This window comes from the organism of the source record quoted next, unplaced genomic scaffold (genome assembly GCF_019419815.1).
Source record: "Pyrus x bretschneideri cultivar Hongxiangsu unplaced genomic scaffold, Pyrus_bretschneideri_v1 Contig33, whole genome shotgun sequence".
Taxonomy (NCBI): Eukaryota; Viridiplantae; Streptophyta; class Magnoliopsida; order Rosales; family Rosaceae; genus Pyrus; species Pyrus x bretschneideri.
The window spans coordinates 2,425,134-2,451,987 of record NW_025999646.1 but is presented as its reverse complement, the minus strand read 5'-3'; the positions used below and the strand labels follow the sequence as shown (position 1 = coordinate 2,451,987).

Below are 26,854 nucleotides of genomic sequence, written 5' to 3'. Positions count from 1 at the left end.
GGAGACAAAATACATCCAAATCACAAAGTTACCACGATTACCTTTGGATGACACAGATATCAGACGTCGTCTTCAATTTGAAGGGCGGCGACTCTGTCACTGTTATTATACTAGTCAAAGATAATCCAACAGTGCCAGATAAGAGCAATAGAGTTGAGGGATTTAAGGGCAAAATCTGAAAAGACCCTGCCTTTTTTAGGAAAAGACAATAAACACGCTGAGTCAAACTCGGTCTGCCCCGAGATCAGAGTATGTCCTGTGTGAGAAAGGCAGCGATCTATAGTTTTACAGAAACTGCATTGAACGACATGGCGTTTTGGTATTAATATTTGCAAGTCCAATCATTGTCTACGTGTCATTAAGACAGGAAATTTCATTAATTTGCAAGTCCAAACATTGTCTTGTCGGAACAAAAACTGAACTCTCTCTCTCTTGTTCGCACACATTGTCTTGCCTGATAAACGACCTGAAATGGAGCAAATCCAGCACAAGTACGTAACCGTACAAGGCCTGAAGCTCCACGTCGCCGACATCGGAACAGGTCAGATTATCTTCCTCCCCACTTCCTCGTCCGCACACCATTTATTATTCTTAATATAATCGATCCCGTCTTTTTTTTTTTTCGTTTATCACAGGCTCCAATGTGGTCGTGTTCCTGCACGGTTTCCCGGAGATTTGGTACTCGTGGCGGCACCAGATGATTGCGGTAGCCAACGCCGGCTTCCGGGCCATCGCTCCCGAGTACCGCGGAGACGGACTATCCGACCCGCCTCCCCAATCCGAGAAAACCTCGTACCGTGACCTCGCCAGTGACATCCTTGGAATTCTTGATTCCCTTGCTATTCCCAAGGTACTTGTTAGAAAGAATCCTTGTCTCCGGATTCTTCTCCTTAATTATTAATTCCGATTCATTTTTTTAATTACACAAGTCTTTCTCCCTTTTGTTTTGGTAGAAGTTGAGAGAAACTTACTTAGGACGAGATGTCGTTGTTATGCATGTCGGCGAATAATTAGTTTGGGATGTGATTCAGTGGCATCTCCAAAATCGCAGCGAATAACTAGTGGAATAAGGCTTTGTTGTTGTTGTAATCGGAGTAGGATTCATGGTATCACTACACATAAGAGCTAATTGGTAATTGTATTCAAGATTTAAGGCTCTAAAAATTGTATTCAAATCTGCATAGGTTTTCCTAATTGCAAAAGATTTTGGAGTTGGGGTGGCGACATTATTTTCCCTTCTGCACGCGGAGAGGGTCTTAGGCGTTGTAACAATGGGAGCGCCAATCATGCCACCAGGCCCTCGTAGAATCGATAAATCTCTCCAAGAAGGTCTCTACATTTCAAGATGGCAGGTGTACATTTACCTTATTACATGTTCTATACTTTTGTAAGCATGATTTGCTTGCGAGTTTTGCAACTAACTATTACCTCTGTTGCAGGAACCTGGACGGGCAGAGGCTGATTTTGGGCGCCTTGATGCGAAAACAGTTGTTCGTAATGTTTACATCCTTTTCTCCAGAAGCGAAATACCACTAGCTGCAGAAGACCAGGAGATTATGGACCTCGTGGATCCATCTACGCCTCTTCCCCCTTGGTTCAGTGAGGAAGATCTTGCAGCATATGGAGCTTTGTATGAGAAATCAGGTTTCCGAACTGCACTGCAAGTTCCATACAGGTAATGCAGTTGATGAAAGTGGTTTATGCTGTCATATACTCCTAACTGTTGATGGAAACTAACTAATGTGGAACGATCGCACCTAGCATTCGACCAAGTTGTAACCACATTTAAGGATTACACATTGATGGGGCAATTAGAGACGAGTTCGCTGTATCAGATCCGGTAGTTAAAGCTTCGGCACTTCTTATAAGGGGAGGCAAGGATTATTCGAACAAATTTCCAGGGATAGAGGATTACATAAACAGTGGAAAGGTCAAAGAGTTTGCCCCTAATTCAGAGATTGTATTTCTTCCCAAAGGAACGCATTTTGTTCAAGAACAGTCGCCTGACGAGGTCAATCAGCTGATCCTCACCTTCCTCGGAAGGCACATTTGAAACGCTAATGCTTTGCGTGAAGATTGCCAGAGATGAACTGAGATTTGTCTTGGGAAAAAGATGCATGTGATGTGAAACTGCCGGTAATGTAGCGGCAACGAATCTTATGCAGAAGGCAAACTTTGTAATTCTGTTGTGGCATGTAACGTTTCTCGTTCCATTCTTGGCAATAAGCTAACCTTGTGTCTAATACTGAAACAGCAGCCATCCTCAACATTCATCTCCCAGATATGAATATCTTCGTCCCCTTGGCAAAACACTACGAGGCATAACATGCCTCGACTCTCACATACAAACTTGTCAAGGTGTACAGGCAGCTTAACCTCATCAATTTCTATGAAACATTTCTCAAAAACTTCACAACCATCACAAGCACTACTAGATTATTGCCGTTGTACGCCAACAGATCCAACGCCATAATGCCACCAATACGCCTGCCCGGTACAACGTTCCTTTGTAAGGAAAACCTGGACGACGAAAGGTGTCATTGCAGTAGACGTCGAATTCTGGCTGGGAGCTAGAGCAACCGATTGCCTGGTGTATGGATTGCAAATGATGTAGTAATCTCTCAATGCTTGTTCATCACAAGGCGGAAATCCCCAGCGGTATAAAACTAGTCATTGTACAAGGTTAATACATCCTTCATCAATCATGTTTTGGATCAATATTGGGGGCTCCAATTCATCCAACAATGAGGATAATTACACTAAATTTATCTGAATTACGAAAAAATGATTCAAAATTAGGTGCAAAGCATTGAAGCACACAACTCTAGCCAATTTGGTTGAATCAAGGTCCACATAAAGTCACTGAATTTAAGTTTCTTGTACAATTTAAGAAGTCCTGCTTATAAACCCAAGCGTTTCGGAATTAATGTTAATGATGCAAAGTGGAGACTGATCTTAATCCAGGTGCGAAAGAGAAAATACAATAATAAAAATTAAATGGCCACCTACAGTTAGTTTGAGACCACAAACAGTTAGTTTACATCTAGTAGTCAATTCAAGACAATCTGTTAAAACTGACATGTCCTAAATCACATAGTACTCAGGTGAATCGAACGAAACATTAATTTCTAAAGATAGGCACCGTATTTGCTTAGTGGGTGTGCATAAAATTATGTTTTGTCCTCTCACGTGCTTGACACATGTCAATTTTACAGGTCCTTTAATGGAATGTGTTGAATTAGCTAACAGATATAAACACATGACCAATTTGGCCAAATTGAAAACACATTATTAACTTAGCTAATGAAGTAAAACACAGTGACCATTTTGACATTTAAGCCAAAGAAAAATAATGGGGAAAACAAAAAGAACAAATGTTAATTACAACGAAAGCAAGACGTTTTCAGTAAGCTATTATTCTTCGTATACAAGTGTATGGTCTCTGACCTGCTTAAAAATGGTGGGAAAAGAAAAATGAAAGATACAAAAGAATAGAGTAACAGAGGGAAGTAAAAAAAAATACAAAGCAAACAGACCTGCAGTAAGCCCAACATGGCGTGCCTAATCCCGGTTCCATGAGCGTCGTGGAGTCGGGAAAACAACCATTTTATATCCCCGTCATTGTAATAACTACAAGTTGTGGTTTAATGAAGTCTGAGAAAAAAGAAACGGCAACGAAGTTATGGTTATGATGAATTTTTTTACCTCAAATATAACTCCAGATTAAGGTTACTCCGTTAAAGAAATTTTTTGACTCCATCAAAGTGTTAGATTCTTTTTAACTAAGGTTATTTCATGCCAAAAATTGGTTGGATTGCCTTTTCATTTCAATTTTATCTAACAAACATTGTTTTGTTTCCTTCAAAATTTTAATGAGCAATTCAATGGTGACGGGGTCATGGGTCAATGGGTCATCCATCAACAAGTCTTCCCGTGAAACTTCCACAAATGTATCAACAAGGAAACTTCCACCATATAATATGGTGATGGAGACATGGATCAATGGACCCGTATGCATAAAAATAAATAAAAATAAAAAATAAAAATTGAAGAAAACGTTTTTTAGGGGATAAGAAAATGGATTCTCAAAGATACAATGGCTTTGTCATTTGGATAATGGGTTACGCATGGCAACGGAATAGTGTTAAAAATTATATGGTCGTCTCTCGAGAGTTATTTGGTCATCTCAAGATTTGTGAGTTTTATTGTTTGGTTAACTTAAAAGAACAATGAAATTTAAATACGGAATTTATTATTTATAAACTTTCGCTCATGAAAATTTAGAAATGGCACATATTTACATAGAATTTAAACTTGGAAATTGAGATCCCAAATTCCAAGTTTTTTTCAACGCGAAAATTCTAAATTTCTATGTTTATAAATTTAAATAAGAAATTAGTGCATATCAATTTATAAATTATAACTTTTGTCAAAATTTCAAGTTCATTTTTTTTTATCCAAACATAGGGTTATTGCTTCATTCTAAATTGCTCTCCTTGTTACGTTGTGGCTGTGACCCACCCTTTGATTTTTAATTTCAACAACCAGACACATTTGGGCCCAGCGGCATGTTTGCAGCAGCCCAAGGCCCAAGGGTTTCCTCCTTTACTTTTGCATATTTTCCTCTGTTTCCAAAACCCTAGCCCTCTAACCGTGCCCCCTTCCTCCTCTTTTTCGTTTGAACTTTTCGCAGCCGCTGCTACTTGGAGCCACAGAGACCACCGAGAGAGAGAGAACATCCATTGGAGACAACATCAAGTTTCTTCTGGTCCTCTCCTTGGATATTAACTGCACCCTGAACCCCAATCAAGTTGGAAATGCCGGCCCTCTGCAGCAGAGAGACGATCGGTTTGCATTCCAACGAAATGCTAGAGAGCATGTGATCGTAGGTTCAATTGGGGTTGCGGCGGCGCTAATTCTGAGATTTCCTTCCCTCACGTGGTCAATTGGAGTTGAAAAAAAATCAAAGAAATGGATAACTGGCTGAAATTAGTGACGCTGTCAATCATGGTGCTGGTATGTGGTTGCTTAGAGTCCTACCACTTTGCTGTCCTCGTCTTCCTCCTCTTCTCTATCGGCCTTGTCTTTCGCCAAATGAACATCTCGGTCCCCGATGAAGCCTCCTCTTCATCATACTCCACCACCTCGTCCTCCTCGTCTTCCATCTCGGTCCCCGATGAAGCCTCCTCTTCATCATCCTCCACCTCCTTGTCCTCCTCATCGAAGGGTTCGCTCTACGATGTGTTCATAAGCTTCAGAGGCGAAGACACACGTAAAAGCTTCACAAGCCACCTCTATAAAGCATTGACAAATGCCGGAGTCCACGCCTTTATTGACGACGAAGAACTAACAAGAGGAGAAAATATAACTACCGACCTAGTGCGGGCAATCCAAGGTTCTAAGATCTCTCTCATCGTCTTCTCAAGCCGGTACGCGGACTCCAGCTGGTGCCTCGATGAGCTGCTTCATATCATGGAGTGTAGAACAACGCTGGGGCAAAAAGTTATACCGATATTCTATGACATTGATCCTTCGGATGTCAGGCACCAGAAAAATAGTTTTCATATATCGTTTCTGAAACATACAGATAAAAAGAATGTAGCGAGGTGGAGAGCTGCTCTTACTCATGCTGGAAATTTGGCTGGCTGGGTTGCCGGGAATCATTGGTACGGTTAAAATTTAATTTTAGTCCTTGATATTAATCACCTCATTTATTAATTATATTTAAAGTTTTAATTATTATTTTCATTTCCTTCATCATAATATATTTTGTTGTAAAAATTTAAATAAACTAATTTTTGTTATGCAATATATCTTGATCAGGTATATTAAATTTAATATAATACATCTCGGTGCATGCATTTTAGTATATATATTTCGGTACAAACATGTCGGTATGTTAATTTAATATAATACATTTTTGTGCATACATTTCGGTACACACATTTAAGTGCATTAATTTAATATAATACATTTTAGTGTATACAATTCGGTTTATACATTTCAGTACATATATTTTAGGTACATTAACTGAGTCTTTTAAGTTTAAAAAATGCTAAATAAAATTAATAAATTAAAAAACTTTTTTCGATAAAAAAATAAATTAAAATGTGTATATTAATAAAATCAAATATTTAATGGGATACGTTGAATAAAATACACAATAATTAATTTGAATTAAGAACATATCAATGGACTATAATCAATATGTAGTTTAACACTAGGTTTTTATAAAATTTCAATTTTTTTCAAGGATTAAAGTTAAAAAGCCCCTCTGAATCTGTGGAACATAAAATAAAATAAAGGAAAACCTTTCCCTTCTTCGGACCATGTTTATACATACAACTGTGAATTCTTAAACCTCTCTTAATAAAATCATACAATAAAGCTAGAGCTAAACTGTTAAGGGGCTACACTAATCACAGCAGGGAAGCCGCCGGCGAATGGCTGCGGTAGGAAGGGGATGTTGGGTTCTGTTTGTTTGTGTTTCTTATTTAAATTTAAATTTTACTTGATGTTTGCTAAGTTTAAACAAAACATCTCAAAAGAAAAATTGTCTTAAATAAAAATCTCTAGTCATGATAAATAATTTTGTGTATTAGTTCATTTTAGTCTTGTAGTTGTATAACAATCTTCGTTTTGCGTCTCAACTCGACTAATGCCAGGAATGACACAGATTTGATCGGAAAGATTACTAGTGAAGTCCTTGTCATACTGAACAACACATATTTAGATGTAGCGCCCTACCAAGTCGGAATAGATTCTCGAGTGTTAGATATTAGTAAATATTTAGGTGTTGGAGATTCAGATGGTGTTCGCGTGATTGGAATTTCAGGCATGGGTGGAATAGGAAAAACAACGATTGCCAAAGCTGTTTATAACGAATTTTATGACAAGTTTGAATGTAAAAGTTTCCTTGAAAAAGTGAGGGAAAAGGCAGTAGAAAAATTGCAAAAACAACTTCTTTCAGATATCTTGCAAATGACCAAGATAAAGGTAAGCAGTGTCGCTGCAGGGACCGCCTTGGTAAGGGAAAGATTTCGACACTTAAAGGTACTTGTCATATTTGATGATGTAGACGATGTGAAGCAGCTACGCGAATTAGCTGGAAATTGCCGCTCTTTTGGCCTAGGGAGCAGAATTATCATCACAACAAGAAACAAACATATGCTACAAGAATTTGAAGTTGATAAGATATATCCGGCGAAAGGAATGGAACAAGAAGAAGCTCTTGAGCTCCTAAGTTTGCATGCTTTCGGAAGTAAGTATTGTCCGAGTGGATATCTCAAGCTCGCAAGAAAAGTTGTCGATTACTGTGGAGGACTGCCATTGGCTCTTCAAGTTTTAGGTTCGACCCTGTTCAAAAGAAGCATAGGAGAGTGGAAAAGTACATTGGATAAACTGGAAAAAATTCCTCCTGGAAGAATTCATGAACAGCTGAAAATAAGCTACGACGGGCTAGATGATTACGAGAGGGAGATATTCCGCGATATATCTTGTTTCTTTATTGGGATGGACAAGAATGATGTCATGCAAATCTTGGATGGTTGTGGCTTTTCTGCAACGGCAGGAATCGAGGTCCTCCATGGACGGTGCCTTGTAACTGTTAATAGAAAAAACAAGCTAATGATGCATGATTTGCTTCGGGACATGGGCAGAGAAATCGTGCGTACAGAAAATCCCAAGTATCCTGAAAAACGGAGTAGGTTGTGGCGTTCTGAAGATGTAAAAGCTTTATTGATAGACAATTCTGTAAGTACTTTACCAATCGAACTTTATTTTAAATGCGTAAGGAATAGAACAGAAGCATATATATGTAAGCAATCGAACTTTTTTGTATGCAAAACCTTCTCGTATTTAGAGCCTGTTTTTGGTTAGCAGGGAACTGAAGAAATTGAAGGACTGTCTTTGAATTTGTCGAGTCTTGATGAAGAGACTAGTTTCAGCACTGAGGCATTTACAAATATGAAGAGACTCAGATTGCTCCAACTCAAGTACATTCAGCTCACAGGAGGATATCAATGTCTTTCCAAAAAATTAAAATGGTTGTGCTGGCGTGGATTCCCTCTAAAGTTCATACCAAAAGACTTGTGTCAACCAAATATAGTTGCTATTGACATGAGATATAGCAGCCTCAGACAAGTTCTTTGTGAGGAATCCGGGGTAAGTACCAAGTAACCTCAACCAAATTAATATATATATTTTTTTTCCTTCTGGTACTGTGCAAAACATCATTCTCTCTTTATCTTCTTTTTGGTTTTTGATTTTGATTTTTAATTTGGTTGTGTCTAACAGTTGCTTGACAAGTTGAAGATTCTAAATCTCAGCCATTCCCATGACCTAACACGATCACCGGATTTTTCAAAACTCCCAAATCTTGAGAAATTGATACTCAAAGGTTGTAAAAGATTGTCTGATGTTCACGAATCGATTGGAGATCTGAAGAGTCTATTTTTGGTAAATTTGGAAGGCTGCAAAATGCTTAAGAATCTCCCCAATACTTTTTATAAGTTGGAATCTGTTAAATGTCTTGTTCTTAAAGGTTGTTCAGAATTCAAAAACTTGTCTGAGGACTTGGGAAAAATGTCATCCTTGACAACTCTTGTTGCAGATGAGATGGCCATAACAGAAGTACCATCTTCCATCGCACGACTGGGGAACCTTCAGTCCTTATCTCTGCGTAACATGAGGTCGTCCCTGAAGTTACCTCCTTCATTAATGGGCATGCACGCATTAAGAGAATTAGATCTTAGTGGCGGCAATTTAAAGGAAATTCCTAACGATATCAGGAGTCTATCTTCTTTGGTATCATTACTTCTGGACCGCAATGGTTTCCAGAGCCTTCCAAGCTTCAGTGACCTCTCCAGGCTTCAAAGACTAAGCCTGAATGGTTGCAAAGACCTGGTTCAAATCACTGATGATTTACCACCAAATTTGAGTCTTTTGAGTATGAATGACTGCACAGCACTAGAAAGAATGGCAAATTTATCAGGATGGCCGAGAGTTGTGGCTCTAGATGGTTCCTCCAATCTCATTGAGTTTCAGGGCTTGGACAGGGCGTTAAACACGGGTATGATACTTGGCATGCGAGCGCACAACAGAATCTCTGAATTCCTATTCAAGGATAGCACACTACAGGTTCTCTCTCTCTCTCTCTCTCTCTCTCTCTCTCTTAACGTCATATACCTTATACAAATCTTGTTGAACATGCTATAGGGATGGACTGGTACTGGATATATTTATCTTCGAGCAAATCATATTCCGACTTGGTTCAATATTGTCAACAAGAAGGGTGACCGAGTCTATTTTCAAGTGCCTCATGAAATCGGTTATAAGTTAAAAGCGTTGGCTGTGTGCTTCTCTTGTCGTCCCTATAAGTTGAGCTCTCCTTTGACATATTCCATTTCTGTTATCAATCATACCAAGTGCACTTGCATTCATGCCGATGTATCCGATTTCTATCCGCCTGCTCGCTTGGAAGAATACCTTTGGATGGGACATTTCTCAAACGACGACTTCAAATTGGAGGGCGGCGACTCCGTCCATGTTATTGTACAAGCCCGAGAAACTGAGACTGGGGTCATCAGGGTGGAGAAAACAGGGGTACGTCTAGTATCCGACAAACGTATTGATTTCAACTTTTCGTCTATTCATTACGGTTCCATCCGTTATGATGAGGCCTTCAACAAATTTTCGATCAGTGATGATGATGATGATGATGATGATGATGGTGGTGGTGCATGACGACAAATCATCTATCATAGACCTTCCAAAAGACGGAGGTTTGATCCAATACTTGACTAAGGTCTAGTTTGCTATTGTTGTGCTATGGAAAAAAAAAAAAAAATCTGATGTTGTGCCGTGAGAATTAGTAACTATGAAATAAAATAGTAATGTGTTTGGTATACTATTTGTAAAAGTACTTTTCGGGAAAAAAAAATTGTCTGGTAAAATTTTACATAAAACCATGGTGATTGTGTAAAATGATCAAAAAGAGACATAATATTGGATGTGCTATTAACAAATAAAGATCAGTTATTAAATGTACCTTGTTTTGTTTTAAAGAATATATTTATATTTTAATTTAAATCTTTCTCAAATACTAAATAATGTGACAAATTGCCTCAAAATATTGAAGATTTGAAATATTTCAAATTAAATAGCTAGGATTTATTAAAATTGTTCCATGGACTTGAAATACCAACAACCAACTGGTACATACTTCAAGTAGAATAACAAACAACTTTTATTCAATATAAAAGTAGTCTAATTAGATGTATTCATTGAACTTGTAGCTATGCTATTTCTTAATACTTCTATTTTATGTAATCCTTCACTTGATGGTAATACGTTCAGAATGTCTCTGTATGTAGTTATGAAGAGTCATTGTAACAATGACAATCTCTTATTCAACAGTTATTAGGCATATCCCTTAAGATTCTCCATCTTTTCTTTCATACCCCAAATGTTTGTTCAATGATGCTCGTAAGAGGAGAAAGAATTTTATTATTAAACGGTGCATGATATTATAATACATATTAAAAGAAGAGTACACAAATCTAAATTTTATTATTCCTTACTCCTCAGAGGCATAAACAATACCTTTGCTCGAATGCCACCATAAGCCAGTTTGTTACCAACGAGTTCTTTCATCAACCAATATATAAAGGACGAACAAAAAAACATAACAAGATATTGTGTAACGGTTAAGAAAACATATCCCGGATTGTTTGGGATTGTATAGGAAACAATTGAAATTGTTATTTATATTACCTTTTCTATTATACTCACTATTAGGGATCTAAGTGTTGTGAATATCGCGTTTAAGAATGGGAAAAATAGAACAAATTCCAGAAATCGAAAACAAATAACCAAGATAAATAACACCAAGAATTTATGTGGTTCAGCAATATGTGTCTACGTTCACGGGATAGCAACAACAATCTTTCACCATATCAATAATGAGTACAACCAATAGTCTTACCAAGTCTCCAGAATTGAAGACTTGACAAAAAACCTGAAAAAAGAAGAACAATAAATACACTCTTTTTCTTTTCTCTCGCACATACTTTACAATATTCTCTCACCCTAATTCCTTGGTATACAAAATATTGTTTTGCTCCCTTATTCAAAACTAGTACAATAACCCCTATATATAGACATAATAAAGGTCTTCTTCAATAAGGATTATTAATCCTAATTGGAATCTAGTTATGAATCTTTCTCCAATTGAGAAAACAACTTCGATTGGGTAAACAATTTAATCCTCTAAGACTAATTCCTTATAGACTTATGACAACTTATCATGGGCTGGAAAAACCCAACACTAAGACCATTATCTATTGAACTTTCCAAGTCAATGAGAATCATTGCCACCTAGTACTACAATCTAATGGTATTTCTCTTAACGAAGTCTTAGGTTCTAATCTCGTGGATGATGAACTCGATATCAAATTAGGTTGCTCATTGTATGACTTACCTGAAATCCTCCATCCCCTTAGTGTAATACCAATTTAGCCCACGCGTTGCCGACTTATCGCAGAATGTCAAACGAATTATAAGAATTGTATTTAAGTCTTCAAATACAAGACTACACGTATTATAAAAATGGTGTGTAAAAAGTATTTACATAAGGTTGTTACAAATCAATGGTTAGACGAAATAACATGACAAACTTTATTTTGATTAGGGACGTGAAAAACTATCTAGCAACACAATCTGTCAAGAGATGTAAGTTCTCTCTCTCTCTCTCTCTCTCTATACACACACACACACACACACACACACACGTCAACTTGTCATATTTCATAAAACTAAAAGCATGGGTAATTTAGGGGGAGGCAGATTGTCTGCCCTCTTGTTTGGATGCTCTTCTCATCCTCTCTTATTTTGTACGATCACGGTTAAGTCACGTCAACATTTTATATTGATTTTTTTATAAAGATAATAAGACAAAAAGTAATAGGAATATAACAATAAACAATTAGAGACGAAGCTCTATTACCATAAAGGAATCAGTATGTTAATATTGATGAGTTTGTTCTTTGAAAGGTTCACAGAATGCAAAAAAATAGAGAGAGAGAGAGAGAGAGAGAGAGAGAGAGAGAGAGAGAGAGAAGAAAGAGAAAGTGAAATTGTATTTGATTTATTGATAGCCAAGTTATGATTACAATAGTTGTTATATAGTTCTTCCTTACTTAGTTGATATTTAGCTAAATAACTAACTCTCCTCCTTATCTCAACAAACTTGTAACAACCTATATTAGCTTACTCATTAATCTATTGACAAGTGTCATCTAGTTTGATCTTTGATCTTCTCTTCACTTGGATCCTTACATCCCCCTCAATCGTATGCTCAAGTGAACTGAGCATAAGATTGTCACAAGGTTGTTGAAACAAGGGTGCTGGCAAGCCTTTTGTAAGTATATCTGCAGATTGCTCAACAGAGGAAACATGGTGTACATGAAGATCTCCCTGATTGACCCTTTCTCTCACAAAGTGATAATCTATCTCAATGTGTTTTGACTTGGCATGAAACACTGGATTTGTTGAAAGAGCTATTGCTGAGATATTGTCACAATATAGGACTGGAGGTCGATGAATATCAACATGTAAATCACAAAACAACTGTCTAATCCAAGCTAGTTCTGCAGCTGTGATTGTTAAAGCTATGTACTCAGCTTCTGTGGAAGACCTTGAAACTATGTGTTGCTTCTTTGATGCCCAAGAAATTGAATTTGAACTGAGATAAATAACAAAGCCTGAAGTGGATCTTTTGTCATTTGGGTCACCTGCGCAATCTGCATCACCGTAGAATTAGAAATGTATTGGTCCTGGTCTAAATTTAATACCAAGATTTGAAGTGCCTTTGCAACATCTGATGACCCTTTTAACTGCAATAACTTGTGATTCCATAAGGTTGTGCATAAATTGACATGTTTGATTCACTGAGAATGCTATATCTGGTCTTGTAAATGTGAGATACTGAAGAGCTTCAACAATGCTTCTATATTGATCAGGACTATGATATGACTTTCCATCATTCTTAAGAAATCTGTGATATAGGAGTCATAGAGTAGCACAAGACTTACAATCTTGTAAATCAACCCTTTCAATCAATTCATTGATGTACTTTGTAAGAGTCATGGTGTAACTAATCTGCAACCCTAAGAAATAATGCAGTTTCCTCAAATCTTTCATATCAAACTCAGCTGTTAGATCTGTAATTACATCTAAAATTAACTTAGAACTACTACCAGTAAGTATCACATCATCAACATAGAGCAACAAAATCACAATGCCTTTGAATGAATGTTGAACAAACAGAGAAGGATCAGCTTGTGAAGCTTTCAACCCCAAAGCTATTAAAAAAACTTGTAAACCTGTCATTTCAGGCTCTAGGAGCCTGTTTAAGGCTATATAAAGACTTGTGTAATTTGCAAACATAGTTGGAATGATGTGTTGAACTTTGAAATCCTAGAGGTTGTTCCATATACACCTCATCTTGAAGAACTTCATGCAAAAATGCATTTTTCACATTTATTTATCTAAGAGGCTAGTTGAAATGTGCAACCAATGCCAGAATAAACCTGATAGTTGTAGGCTTTCCCACAGGGCTAAAAGTCTCTCCATAATCAATTCATTCTTCCTGACTATTCCCCTTTGCCACCAATCTTGCTTTGTACCTTGCAACGGATCCATTTGCATCTCTCTTAATTTTGTATACCCATTTACAACTAACTAGGTTCTTGTCAGGTAGTAATGGAACCAAAAACCAAGTCTTCTATGTATGTAAGGCATTAGTTTCTTCTGTCATGGCATCTTGCCACTTTGAAACTTTTGAAGCTGCTTTGAAGGTTTTTGGTTTTGTGACAGATGGCTGAGAATAGTTCACAAAAGTTGAGAAAGCTTTTTTTTTTTTTTTTTTTTTTTTTGAAGATTCCATTTTTGGACCTTGTTTGCATAGGATGAAGATTCATAGGTATTAGCAATACAACATGTAACTGCTCATGTTGAAGGTCGGGATCCACAGGGATGAGATACTGTGTAGGAGAGTGAGGCTGTTGTACTATATTGGAACTCTGTGAAGGTGAGTGAATAAACTCTAAGGCACTAGATGCAAGTGTATTCAAGGAATATGAAGCTCTAGATGTTGTCAAGGAATATGAGGCACAAGATGAATGCAAGGTCAAGAACTCTATGGTTTGAGATGTTGATGAACGATTATGAGATGCAAGTGATACTACTTGATTATTTAATGAAACAGATGTTGTTGGAGGGCTTTGAGAATGCTCATGTATACTTGCAGATGATGACTGTGTGAAGTTGGGTAATTGTGTAGCCCTAGAATATGGAAAAGTTGTTTCATCAAACAAAACAAGCCTAAGTATATATATTCTTTGTGTTGAAATATCTAGACAAATAAAACCTTTATAATGACCTACATAACCAAGGAAAACACAGGTTTTTATTTTTGGTTGTAGCTTAGAGCTGTTGTATGGTTTAAGTATAGTGGAAAGCATGCACAACCAAAAAATTTCAAATGATTAATGTATGGAACCTATTTAAATAACAATTGGTAAGGGGATTTCATTTGTAAAGTAGCACATGTCATTCTATTGATCAAATATGTAGCTGCAGCACAAGCATGGAACGAGAATTTAGCAGGTAAACTTGCAATTTGAAGCAATGTGATTGCAGTTTCTACAACATGTCTATGTTTCCTTTCTGCCAACCCATTTTATTCTAGGGTGTGGGGACAAGATCTTTGGTGTAACAAGCATTTTTGTGACAAGAAATGTTGAAACAACCTGATTGGATATGGAATGTGCAAACACAAAAACATGGACTCCATACTTCGGCCTACCAAAAACTCTTTGTGGATGCTTACCCCAGAATCGTCTGCATGAATTTTTTTTCGTTTTTCAAGCCATGCTTTATCGATAGCCTATCATATTTCGTATTCTCGATGTGTCTTTAGATTGTGAAACATACCCATCTTATCCTTTTTGGCCTGCATCTGATACTTAAGAGTTACAAAAGCATTAGAAACTGCGTATTGTATCTTAAACTATAATTCTTATTGCACTTCAGTAATACCTCAAACTTTCAAATGTTGCTTTAGCTTCATCACTCATTTTTCAATGGATTTTCTTCGGGCCTCCCTGGCCTATAAAATACAGAATAGGAACGTGAAATATAAAAGTTACAACCACTAAAAAACTAGATTATACTTTTAGTTTTAGACAATATGTTCAAACACCCAAATATAATTTATATCTTCCAAAAAAAGAAGAAACCTCTCGATTAGATTTCTTTCGCTCATGAACTTTCTCCTTGACAAACTCCTAAGATAGAACCAAAAAGGAAAATCAGTCACAACTGGAGCAAGGAGTGGGGAAGGAGGCAGAGAGAAGTGGGAATTATACCTGGAAACAACAAAAAAAACCATCGAGTATGGCAATCTGTGAACACCATGCTTGGCAAGGGTAGAAATTTCATTTAATATTGGCATGAACATGATAAGATCCATATGCAAAATAAAAACAAAATACAGTATACTAGTTCATAAAAACTTGCACCCAACTCCCTGTTCATAAAAAACACAGAAAGAAAGTGCATTAGTTTGGTATAACCGAATAACCATGCACAATAATGAGCTCATACTCAGATTGAGAGACGTTGAAACATGATTATACAAATCATATATAAGAAGAAATATTCTACGCATATACTTTGAGTAACAGAAATTATACTAAAAATTTGAAATTATTATTGATTAAGCCCACGATCAAAAATCAATCAGCTGATCCTCACCTTCCTCCGAAAGCGCATTTGAAACGCTGATGCTTTGCTTGAAGATTGCCAGAGATGAAGTGAGATTTGTCCTTGTGATGAATCTTATGCAGAAGGCATACTTTGTAATTCTGTTGTGGCATGTAATGTTTCTCGTTCCATCCTTGGCAATAAGCAAAACTTTGTGTCTAATACTGAAACAACAGCCATCCTCAACATTCATCCATAAGTACATGTTGGAACTCCCTCTCCTTTTTTATTTCCAACTGTTACCAGATCATCCATAAGTATCATTGTTGTCATTCAGGGACTGGGAGTGTTGTTTAACCACTCTGTTTTTAGTTTTCACTTTTTCATTGTTGTCATTCAAGTCCCACAACATGCCTTTCGTGATTTCTCTTCAAACAAATCAATCACGCCATGTTTTATTCCAAATTAGGAATCAATACTCGTTATATAGATATCCCGACGACGCAAAAATACCTCAACACCAGCACACTTACCGCTCGAAGCAAGTGTAATTATAGCTTTAACTTCCGGGTAATTTAACTTTTTACCCTTGAAAACCAGCACCACCAGTTCAGTTTATTGGTGAAGATGATGCCTATATTGCCTCTGTGGTTGTTATTTGGGCTCCAACACATTTCAGAGAAGCCCTCTTCTTCTCTTGTAGTCGTTAACTTTCAGTGTCAGTGGATGCCTCCTCCCGTCATTCTCTGGGACTCGACATCCAATCGTTGCTTCTATTCGCTGTTTTCTTGCCAGGAACCCTTCCTGAGCTCCTTGTGGCCCGCCATACTTTTGAGGAGCAGCCAATGAGATTGGCAGCTCAAAATTGTGCTTCAGATTTAACTCTGTTCCAAAATCAACAGGAGCACTCGTATCAATCAGCTTCCCCGCACCAGCTGTAGCTTCCAAAATCAACAGGGCTTTGACACATGGTATCATCTGCTTCACAGTTGCGGCTGAGTAGACAAATGAGTTCGTTTTCCCTGATGAACTCGTTCTTCATGCAGCCTCCAATAGCAAATTTTCTAACTCTGCCATTATCTGCTGTACCTTCCTGTATGTTTTAATCTCTGCAAATTACAGCAAAACCTGCACAAAACCCCAAAGGGTATTTAGTATTCACCCGTTTTAATCCTTTAATATCTGGTATTCGAACAAAAAAAGGACAATATATTCAAAAATCTGAGGGTTTCGCTGATCAGATATATTCGGATTATCCAACTCGCCAGACAAAAGCAAGAGAGACGAGGGATTTAAAGGGCTTGTAAATTTGAAAAGATCCGGCCTTTTTCGGGTGATCATAAACTCGCTGAGTCAACTCGTCAGGGTGTCTTGTGCGCGAAAAGCAGCTGTTTTATTTTGTAGTTTTTCAGAAACTGCGTGAAAGCGACATGTCGTTTTGGATTAACAGTTAATGTCAACTGACTGGTATTTTATCTTTCATTAATTTGCAAGTCCAAGCATTGTCTAGTCTGAAAAACCACCTGAAATGGAGCAAATCCAGCACAAGTACATAACCGTACAGGGCCTCAAGCTCCACGTCGCCGACATCGGAACAGGTCAGATTATCCTCCTCCCCACTTCCTCTCGCGCACACCATTTACTATTTTTAATAAAATCGAACACAAACACAATCGATCGATCGCCGTCTTTTTTTTGTTTGTCGTAGGTTCCAATGTGGTCGTGTTCCTGCACGGCTTCCCGGAAATTTGGTACTCGTGGCGGCACCAGATGATTGCGGTAGCCAACGCCGGCTTCCGGGCCATCGCTCCCGACTACCGTGGATACGGACTATCCGACCCGCCTCCCCAATCCGAGAAGACCTCGTACCATGACCTCGCCAGTGACATCCTTGGAATTCTTGATTCCCTTGCTATTCCCAAGGTACTTGTTAGAAAGAATCCTTGTCTCCGGATTCTTCTCCTTAATTATTAATTCCGATTAATTTTTTTTAATTACACAAGTCTTTCTCCCTTTTGTTTTGGTAGAAGTTGAGAGAAACTTACATACGACGAGATGTCATTGTTATGCATGTCGGCGAATAATTAGTTTGGGATGTGATTCAGTGGCATCTCCAAAATTGCAGCGAATAACTAGTGGAATAAGACTTTGTTGTTGTAATCGAAGTAGAATTCAAAGTATCACTACACATAAGAGCTAATTGGTAATTGTATTCACGATTTAAGGCTCTAAAAATTGTATTCAAATCTGCATAGGTTTTCCTAATTGCAAAAGATTTTGGAGTTGGGGTGGCGACATTATTTTCCCTTCTGCACGCGGAGAGGGTCTTCGGCGTTGTAACAATGGGAGCGCCAATCATGCCACCAGGCCCTCGTAGAATCGATAAATCTCTCCAAGAAGGTCTCTATATTTCAAGATGGCAGGTGTGCATTTACCTTGTTACATGTTCTATACTTTTGCAAGCAGGATTTGCTTGCGAGTTTTGCAACTAACTGTTACCTCTGTTGCAGGAACCTGGACGGGCAGAGGCTGATTTTGGGCGCCTTGATGCGAAAACAGTTGTTCGTAATGTTTACATCCTTTTCTCCAGAAGCGAAATACCAATAGCTGCAGAAGACCAGGAGATTATGGACCTCGTGGATCCATCTACGCCTCTTCCCCCTTGGTTCAGTGAGGAAGATCTTGCAGCATATGGAGCTTTGTATGAGAAATCAGGTTTCCGAACTGCGCTGCAAGTTCCGTACAGGTAATGCAGTTGATGAAAGTGGTTTATGCTGTCATATACTCCTAACTGTAGATGGAAACTAACTAATGTGGAACGATCACACCTAGCATTCGACCAAGTTGTAACCACATTTTAAGGAGTGTTGAACTCTTTTTTGCACATTGATAGGGCAATTAGAGACGAGCCTGCTGTATCAAATCCAGTAGTTAAAGCTCCGGCACTTCTTATAAGGGGTGGCAAGGATTATTCGAACAAATTTCCAGGGATAGAGGATTACATAAGCAGTGGAAAGTTCAAAGAGTTTGCCCCCTATTTGGAGATTGTATTTCTTCCCGAAGGAACGCATTTTGTTCAAGAACAGTCACCTGACGAGGTCAATCAGCTGATCCTCACCTTCCTCAGAAAGCACATTTGAAACGGCTTTTGCTTGAAGATTGCCAGAGATGGAAGTGAGATTTGTCCTTGGGAAAAAGATGCATGTGATGTGAAACTGCCAATAATGTAGTGGTGAGGAATCTTGTGCAGAAGGCAAAATTTGTAGTTCTCTCGTTCCATCCCGGGCAATAAGCAAACCTTGTGTCAAATACTGTAACAACAGCCATCCTCAACATTCATCTCCCAAATATGAACATCTTCGTCCCAACGGTTTAGCACAACTTTTGATCTCGGAGTCCAATTTTAGCCTTTTCGGAAGCAGAATGACGGGACAAAATAAAGCTCACCCCCGCTTTGCTGTGACATAAGATGGATTTCGAGCGTTCAACGTCGTTCAGAGGCATAAAACTATGTCATTGTACATGGATAAGGCATAAAACTATTTCATTGTACACGGATAATGCATCTTCATCCAATCATGTTTTGTAATAATATTTTGGGGCTCCAGTTCGTCCAACTGCTAAGATAATTACGCTAAATTCATCTAAATTACGAGAAAAGTGATTCAAACTTGGGTGCAAGGCGTGAAGCATAGAACTATAACAGAGAAAGGTGATTCAAATTTGAGAAGTCCTGCTTATAAACCCTGGCGTTTCGAAATTAACACTTGCGATGCAGAGTGGAGTCGATCATAATCCAACTGTAACAGAGAAAGTACAAAGCAAATATTAATGGCCACCATAATTAGATTGAAACCAAACGGTGATTGACCACAATTTTCTTAGACCACGGATAGAGCATTACTCATTATTACGAACAACAAAAACAAAAAATAGTGGAAAACAAAAGGAAGAAATGCTAATTACAACGAAAGCAAGACATTTTCATTAAGCTACTATTCTTCGTATACAAGTATGGTCTCTGACCTATTAAAAATGGTGGGACAAGAAAAAAGAGAGATACAAAAGAATAGCGTGACAGGGGGAAGGAAAACGAAAACCTAAAAAAAATAACAAAGCAAACAGGCCTGCCTGCAGTCAGCTCAACACGGCGTGCACCTGAATCCAGGCTTGATGAGCGTCGTGGAGATGGGTAAACAACCATTTTTCTAAAAGGAAAGCCAAATCTGTACAGGATTCTCGTCCATCTCTGAAGCTCTCACCGTATCCTACATGATTCAATTACTTCGCTCACAGCTTTATGAGTCTCGGGCGATATCATGTTTAGCGTCAAATGGAATGCCTGAGGAAGAAATCATAGATATATATATAATCACATAAGAGCAATTATAACTTTCCGTCAGTTAACAAACTACGTGCACCAATTTTTTGATGTTTCAAATCTAGCATAACTTGGCATCGACAAATTTCGTTCTGTTAAGCTCTAACATCATATATATCATGGTTTAGAACTTAATACACATACCACAAATCTGTCCAACACAGGTACTAGGATAGCCAGGTTGCGGTCTGGGAGACAGTCAGAAATTGCATCACGTATGCTCTTACTGAGGGCAGCAAACAAATTCTGATGAGAATATGCACAACGATGTGCTTAATAAACAGGAAAGAGAGCAAACAACCCTACCTCTCAGTTGAAAGAAATGCTAGAAGCAAGGCAGAATAAGCTTCTACTATCATTTTCTCCGCTTCCTGTTCTCCTTGTAAGACAGCTGCCTCATCAGTCTGTACCAATACAACAAAATCAAAGTTAGAAAACATCAACTAATACAAGATATGAGATGAAAACAGTTAACCAGAGCACAACCAATTATATGGTAAATAAAATTTCAATTTCTTGTCTTTGTTTTGCAAGACAGTAGGAGGCAGGCACTTGTGTTTTCAAGAAATCACAACTTAAACAACAAAACTGAAATTTCCATAGTCAACAGGAACATACTGGTAAAATCGTTTCTTCTCCACCTCCCTCGCCTGCACCTTGGTTGGCTAGAAAGATAGAGCAGATTAGCAGAATTAGATCCTTGCGACTCTCCTCTTTAAGCCCTTCTGAACTAGGTAAGTGAACACTAGCTGCTGCAAGACGCGATCTGGATGAAAAGCAAGTTTGTTAAATTTAAGAGCATGACAGTCCTAATGCGGCAGAATAATTTATAAAGAATTAGAAACTAAGACTAGTTAATCTGAATTAGAAACTAAGACTAGTTAATCTGCAGCACAAGCACTACGATTACAATATAGCAACTTTCACTGACTTAATTTTTTTTGTATCTACAAGTTGTTTAATGGAAGTAGTCACCTCTATAACCCTGCCATTATCTCCACATACATGTATACAAGAATATTGGACAAATTCTTGTACAGACCCCTCATCCTATCTATACAATTATTCAAAACTGGCCTAACAGTAACGTATTCATGCATATTATTCGAGATACTTTGAAAGGAGCATCTCTGTTACACCTTAAGAAGCAATTTGGACTCTACAAGAATAGGATGTGGAAGACATTTCCACTCTCTCAACGATACCACTTCATTGGAACCAACTGTGGTAACGTGTTCTCTTAGTTGAACTATAAATTGAGCTAAAAAATGGAGGTCGGTTGTTAAAATGAGAATGTATAAACAGATGGACAAAAAATGAGATGGAAATTAACCTGTTTTGGCCATCTTTCTCCACTAAGTTCACAAGCAGGCCTAAAATAGCAACAAGAAAGTCCAGCTCTTGATCAGTGAGACGTTTATCATTCTGATGGTCAAGTTCCATGTTGGAAGTATTCTCACTTCTCTCGCTGAAGGGAGAAGATAATGAGTTGAAAGATGGAAAGTGGTTGGCAATCAAGGAAGACAAGGTTTCCAGTCCTCCATAGGCAGCAATTTGGTGACACCCAACAGGATTATCATTTGCTAAGTTCATCAGAACCTGCCAAGAAAGACGTTTATGAGTTTGCACGGTTTAATGGCTTTTTCTGTGTTCCAACACACTGCATGGACGATGGGATTTCGATTAATTGAAAAAGCGATCTTCCATTAATATGAGTAACCAAAATAATCAAACAGCTTATGAGTATTATAAACATAAAACTTACACTGGAAAATAACTGAATAAGTCATAGTTGAGAGCTGTTAGTAGACCAAGAGAGAAGTAAACAGTAACTAATGAATCTAAAAATAAAACCTGCATCTGATCAAGAGACCAAAAAACAACTACATTGTACACCAGTAACACCACCACCCCACCCTCAACGGCATAGAAGTTGACAGGGAGAGCAACAAAAGTTCAATGCGATGTGAAAAAGGTTTAATATAGTGGACTGCAGAATTACCTTGACAGCAGTAAGAAGGCAGTCTGCTACAAGACTGGAACCTTCTCTGCTAACAGCACCTGAACAGGTGGTCTCTTGTTTCTGATGGTTTTCTCCATTACTCGATGCTTCTTGGCTCATAATAAGCTGCAATTGACAAATGTCATCAATTTCTCTGTATGCTGTCGCATTCTCTTGCGAAAGAGAGAACTTTTTCTTGCCAGATAACTTGTCCCACTTAGAAGGTTTATAATCATCTTCATCAAATGCAAAAGGATCTTGACTCCCCTGTGAAAGATCAGTTTTCGAGTCTTGGGAAATATAGGATCTCTGACTGAGATCAGCATCCATCCTGGAATCATCGCTAAATGTGAAAGGATCTTGACTCTCTTCTGAAAGATCAATTTTGGAGTCGTCAAAGTTAGAGGATCGCCGTCTGAGACCAGCATTCCTCGTGGAAAGATTACTAAATTTACCGATTCCACTGCTTACATGGCTTGATACACCATTGGAAGAACCATTTCTAGAAGAATTGAGTCTTGTCTTCAATGAATAAGCATCAGTCATGGAGGTGCTGGTAGTTTCCGAACTGATTATAGTATACCCCGAGCGAGGCGTTGACATTAACTGATTGCTCTGACATATATCGGATCTCTTCTCAGGAACATGTTCAACCCCATTAGAGAGACTATAAGATTTTTCTTCATTAGAGGCAGATGAGGAACTTTCCTGCAGATAAAGACCTAGAAAACAATGGCATTAATTATCAGAAAGCCAAAAAGATTAAGAATCAAACGTAACTCCAAAAACTAATAGTTACCTGATAGAATATTGATGGCACTTATAACAAGTTCTGTAAAAGACATAGGAATTGCCATGGGATCCAACTTCCTTTTCATTCCTAGCAAATGGCTCTGTTTAGAAAACATGGATGTGGAGATTTATTACCCCTTTCAATAGTTAACAATAATCCTAAATTCATAATGCAGTATGATTTTTACAAACTAAAAAGGAGAAGAAAAGCGTGAGAGAGATAGACAGACAGACCAACGGACAGAGCGGGAGTAAATCACATTAAAAATACCTGATTCTCTTTACTTAGGAACGTCGCATTTTCCATGATCTTCAAACATTTCAAAAGAAGAACCAGGCTCCGCACCATGTCGATTTCCTTTTCCCAAATAGAATGCGAGCTATCTTTTAGCCAACCCTGCATATTAGTTTCTTGTGCTTAAAAGGGCAATTTCACCAATAACAATTGAGTACCATATAGACCCCAGGTTCCAAATGAAAAACCAAGAAAGTATATAAGGAAATAGTTACATTGTGAGTCGTGACTATGATTCATTACCAACTTATCACAACTGAACATGTATGATGTGCATGTAATAAAGAAATAAAACAAAGTGTGGTGCTATCCACATACCTCTTTTTATGTCCCAAACACTCCTCTCAATTTCCGGCCATTGGATGGAATGAATTGAAGAAGATCAAAGGACAGAATTTAACAGGGTTGGGGTGTGTGGATAGCACCACCATAAACAAATTGTTCAAAAGCAGAAATAAATTCAATAAATTCATGATTGAGAAGTGATATAAATTCAATAAATTCATGATTGAGAAGTGATACTGTTAGCATGCAAAACCACTCATGTTACTCCAAGAAGAAAATCAGGAACTACAATGAACAATAAAGAAGATGATGCTATCAAATAGATAACTGCCCATTTCTTACTATAATGTGTAGTCAGTGTTGCTCATAAACTAAAGAAGCATATGGGTGAAGAAACAGAAGAAACTTGTGAATCTAGATACAAGTAAGGCTGCCCACTATCATTTTGGTTCTTTACCATGGGCATGCATTATTTTTCACAGAATGTAAGTTCTGATATGATGAAACAGACAATGAGATCAAACAAACATACAGGTTCACACCTCCAAATTGGAATGGCAACCCATGGTCACCTCAAATACAGCATCAAGACCTCCAAGCTCTCGTAATTTTTCCTTAAAGTTGCCCCCCGACTTCCTTACAGCCCCGGTGGTTTCTGAAAGTGCAGGCCAATTGGAAACAAAACGATCAGGAATAAATAAGAGGAAAATGAAAAAAAAAAAAATAAGGATGTAAAACAAAAACAAACATGATGGTTACCTACTCATCCCAACCCAGGATTAAGGAAGAATTATTTGAAAATCTATTGCATAGTCATCAGAACTATTTGAACGTTATAACTGTTCCCTCTACATTGTAAATTATAATGCACAGTGGATGTTTTAACACAAATGAAACAGTTCAAGCAACCATGTGATGTTCTACATGGTGCATAATCTCATGCCTAAATTAAACATTAAAATACAATCTTATGAATGCTTGAGATCCTGACTAAATCAAACATAACAATGTGTATCATAACCAGAAAACCATCAGCTTCAACACAGAAACAGACCTTCAAGAGAAATAGTAGATAAGCAAGCTTTCTCAATAGTCAGCAAAGCTATCCATTTTGGGCATAACTCCGGCTTTTCCATTCCTCCATCATCCACACAACTCGGCTTCAAGTCCTTGCAACCTACAAGAATTTCTTGAACTTTGGAAAAGATAGCGGCAGAGCTGGAGTCCAATCTTTTTGTCGTACACTGCGAGATGTCAGCACCGATACGCAATGCTAGAAGCTTACGTCCAATTTTTGGTACTTTATCTTCAGTGGTGTTTGAGACAATTGGTTTGCAAAACCTAATCAAAAAATTAATACAGGTCGGTGATTCCAGAAGATGATCATCCTGACCCTGCACCAGTAAAAGATGACAATCCCTTAGGTTTACTAGTAAGAAAAAAATAAACTTCATTGTATGTACTCTTGAAAAATCAGAGACTCACAGCAGACATGAGCCGTGCACAAGAAAACTTCATGAAAGGTACTTATAATGATAAAAACTTCAAGTTAGAATCATCACTTTTCAAATACTAAATGACTTACATCACTTGTCAAAACATAGAAAATAGTGGCAGCAGCCAGATTGCTAGGTGAATCATCAAAGCTGAGACCCATTATAGCCTCTATTATTGTTTTAGCCATCCTGAAACGAAGGGACTACCGATCAATTTATAACTCATAAAACAACCCATAATAATTTTGATAGAAACAAGGAGTAAGCAAAAACTTGATAAACAACAATATCATAGGCAATCATTACACAGTGTCACAATATTGGGAATAAATGGGCCCCAAAGAAGATGCAAATACACTTGATAATTTGAAATGAAAAATTGGCAGTCAAATCAAGTTTTCTATTGCACTATCATGTAACCTCGGATACATTCAACACAGCTAGGCATCCACATACCAGTAAACAAAATTCGAATAAAAACCATGCATCTCTAACCACAGATCTCCAAAACCTCAAAGCAAAGTTGTAAACTCAAAATGCAATTCCCCACCAAGAACTACTTATAATTCGAAAACCTCACACACCCAAAAATCCATAAGAAAAAAACGAATTCAAACTAACATTTCCAATTCCGCACCAAGAAATTCTTGACATTTCAATAAACCCCATTTCAAAAATCGGATTTTTACATCCAAGAACCAATGAAGAAGTAGTTTAAAGTCAGCCTAACTTACCCCTGAGTCCTGAGAAGCCGCCTCTGCTGCGCCGTCCCACAAATAGACAGCAATGAGAGCAAGCTAGCCCTTCTGATCCGAACCGGCTGACCTTTCCGGAGCCCATCCAAAGCGAAGTTGACCTCGTCCACATGCTCCATCATCTCCCCAAACTCCTGGGCCTCCATCAAAGTCGAAGTCGCAAGAATTGACGGCGGCGGTGGCTGCCTGTAGGAGTTCTTTCCCACCACCTCCTTCCGAGTCTTGGCTTTCTTGGAACCCCCCGCGACGACGCCGTCCAGGGGAAAGCGCTTCAAGGAGTCGACCTTGGTGACGTAGGGATCCGAATCGAAATGGGCCCACCCGGAAGACGAGTCCTCCTGAGACGAGAAATTGAAAGGGTCGCTGCTTTCTTGCGGCTGCGACAGGGAAAATCCGAAGGGGTCGCTGCCGACATCGTCGTCGTCGTGAACGGCGTCGTTTAGCTCTGTGTCGGAATAAGTTCTGGGAATGCCACCTCCCTTGCGACGGCCGTACGTTCTCACGATCATCTTGGTAAACGGCGGCGTTTTGGGTTTGGCTGGGTTCCTTCCTCTGTGTTATGGGATGGGCATTTCTGAACAGAAATGGACAAGGGCTTTTGTTCTGGGGGATTCAAGATTTGAAATTGAAGGGCAAAATTGGAAAATTGGAGGTCTGGAAGACTGGTACTTCAGCTGAAGAAGAAGAAGGAGGTCTTGTGCCAAAATTGAGGAGAGAGAAACTGGGTCGCGGAGGGGAGAGAGAGAGAGAGAGAGAGAGAGATCGGGGTTTTAGGTTTGGCTTTCGATTTGGTTTGGTTTGGTCTTCAAATGCTTGGGCTGCCCTTGTGAAATTCTGTGCCCTTTTCCTCTCCTATGTCCAATCACATTTTTCTTGATTATATCTAACTAAGGGTACTTTCGTCATTTAGGATTTAAATCAAATCATAACAATGGGATAGAAGTGATGATGGCTAAAGAGCAAATCCAGCGTTGGGTTTAGCCCTATGGACAACTAAACCAACCCAATTCCCTCCTAAACTAGCTCCAGCTCATTCAGACGATTGGGCCAAGGGGAAGCATGTGGGAGAGGGCAGACAGGAGT

The 26,854-nt window shown here is 38.4% G+C and overlaps 4 protein-coding genes across 4 annotated transcripts; 3 read left to right on the top strand and 1 right to left on the bottom strand.

Annotated features, from left to right (window-relative positions):
* The first annotated feature begins 374 nt into the window (after positions 1-374).
* LOC125480480 (epoxide hydrolase A-like) lies at positions 375-2,253 on the top strand. Its single transcript, XM_048591376.1, has 5 exons — positions 375-541; positions 636-850; positions 1,185-1,352; positions 1,440-1,675; positions 1,762-2,253. The coding sequence occupies exons 1-5, from the start codon at positions 472-474 to the stop codon at positions 1,787-1,789; spliced, it is 717 nt and encodes a 238-aa protein (XP_048447333.1). The 5' UTR covers positions 375-471; the 3' UTR covers positions 1,790-2,253.
* A 2,398-nt stretch (positions 2,254-4,651) lies between these two features.
* On the top strand, positions 4,652-10,047 carry LOC103929066 (disease resistance protein RPV1-like). Its single transcript, XM_048590922.1, has 5 exons — positions 4,652-5,666; positions 6,666-7,752; positions 7,882-8,163; positions 8,296-9,138; positions 9,217-10,047. Exons 1-5 carry the CDS (start codon positions 4,972-4,974, stop codon positions 9,742-9,744), a joined length of 3,435 nt encoding a protein of 1,144 aa, XP_048446879.1. The 5' UTR covers positions 4,652-4,971; the 3' UTR covers positions 9,745-10,047.
* A 7,209-nt stretch (positions 10,048-17,256) lies between these two features.
* LOC125480297 (epoxide hydrolase A-like) lies at positions 17,257-19,382 on the top strand. Its single transcript, XM_048590924.1, has 5 exons — positions 17,257-17,363; positions 17,474-17,688; positions 18,021-18,188; positions 18,276-18,511; positions 18,659-19,382. Exons 1-5 carry the CDS (start codon positions 17,294-17,296, stop codon positions 18,903-18,905), a joined length of 936 nt encoding a protein of 311 aa, XP_048446881.1. The 5' UTR covers positions 17,257-17,293; the 3' UTR covers positions 18,906-19,382.
* Positions 19,383-19,727: 345 nt separating this feature from the next.
* Positions 19,728-26,575, bottom strand: LOC103929154 (wings apart-like protein 2). Its single transcript, XM_048590923.1, has 12 exons — positions 25,751-26,575; positions 25,106-25,205; positions 24,575-24,914; positions 24,063-24,175; positions 23,212-23,337; positions 22,948-23,041; positions 22,149-22,870; positions 21,480-21,745; positions 20,765-20,912; positions 20,453-20,550; positions 20,291-20,372; positions 19,728-20,107 (listed from the first exon to the last, which is right to left on the bottom strand). The coding sequence occupies exons 1-12, from the start codon at positions 26,278-26,280 to the stop codon at positions 20,024-20,026; spliced, it is 2,703 nt and encodes a 900-aa protein (XP_048446880.1). The 5' UTR covers positions 26,281-26,575; the 3' UTR covers positions 19,728-20,023.
* Between the last annotated feature and the right edge of the window lie 279 nt (positions 26,576-26,854).

Excerpts from the sequence above, each read along its gene's own strand:
- LOC103929066 (XM_048590922.1), top strand. The coding sequence starts at position 4,972 with ATGGATAACTGGCTGAAATTAGTGACGCTGTCAATCATGGTGCTGGTA. Across the intron at positions 5,667-6,665 it reads TGGGTTGCCGGGAATCATTG|GAATGACACAGATTTGATCG; the intron begins GTACGGTTAAAA and ends GACTAATGCCAG. Across the intron at positions 7,753-7,881 it reads CTTTATTGATAGACAATTCT|GGAACTGAAGAAATTGAAGG; the intron begins GTAAGTACTTTA and ends TTTGGTTAGCAG.
- LOC125480297 (XM_048590924.1), top strand. The coding sequence starts at position 17,294 with ATGGAGCAAATCCAGCACAAGTACATAACCGTACAGGGCCTCAAGCTC. Across the intron at positions 17,364-17,473 it reads CGTCGCCGACATCGGAACAG|GTTCCAATGTGGTCGTGTTC; the intron begins GTCAGATTATCC and ends TGTTTGTCGTAG. Across the intron at positions 18,189-18,275 it reads TCTATATTTCAAGATGGCAG|GAACCTGGACGGGCAGAGGC; the intron begins GTGTGCATTTAC and ends CCTCTGTTGCAG.
- LOC103929154 (XM_048590923.1), bottom strand. The coding sequence starts at position 26,280 with ATGATCGTGAGAACGTACGGCCGTCGCAAGGGAGGTGGCATTCCCAGA. Across the intron at positions 22,871-22,947 it reads TGCCATCAATATTCTATCAG|GTCTTTATCTGCAGGAAAGT; the intron begins GTAACTATTAGT and ends ATTGTTTTCTAG. Across the intron at positions 20,913-21,479 it reads GAGAAAGATGGCCAAAACAG|ATCGCGTCTTGCAGCAGCTA; the intron begins GTTAATTTCCAT and ends CTTTTCATCCAG.
- LOC125480480 (XM_048591376.1), top strand. The coding sequence starts at position 472 with ATGGAGCAAATCCAGCACAAGTACGTAACCGTACAAGGCCTGAAGCTC. Across the intron at positions 851-1,184 it reads ATTCCCTTGCTATTCCCAAG|GTTTTCCTAATTGCAAAAGA; the intron begins GTACTTGTTAGA and ends AAATCTGCATAG. Across the intron at positions 1,353-1,439 it reads TCTACATTTCAAGATGGCAG|GAACCTGGACGGGCAGAGGC; the intron begins GTGTACATTTAC and ends CCTCTGTTGCAG.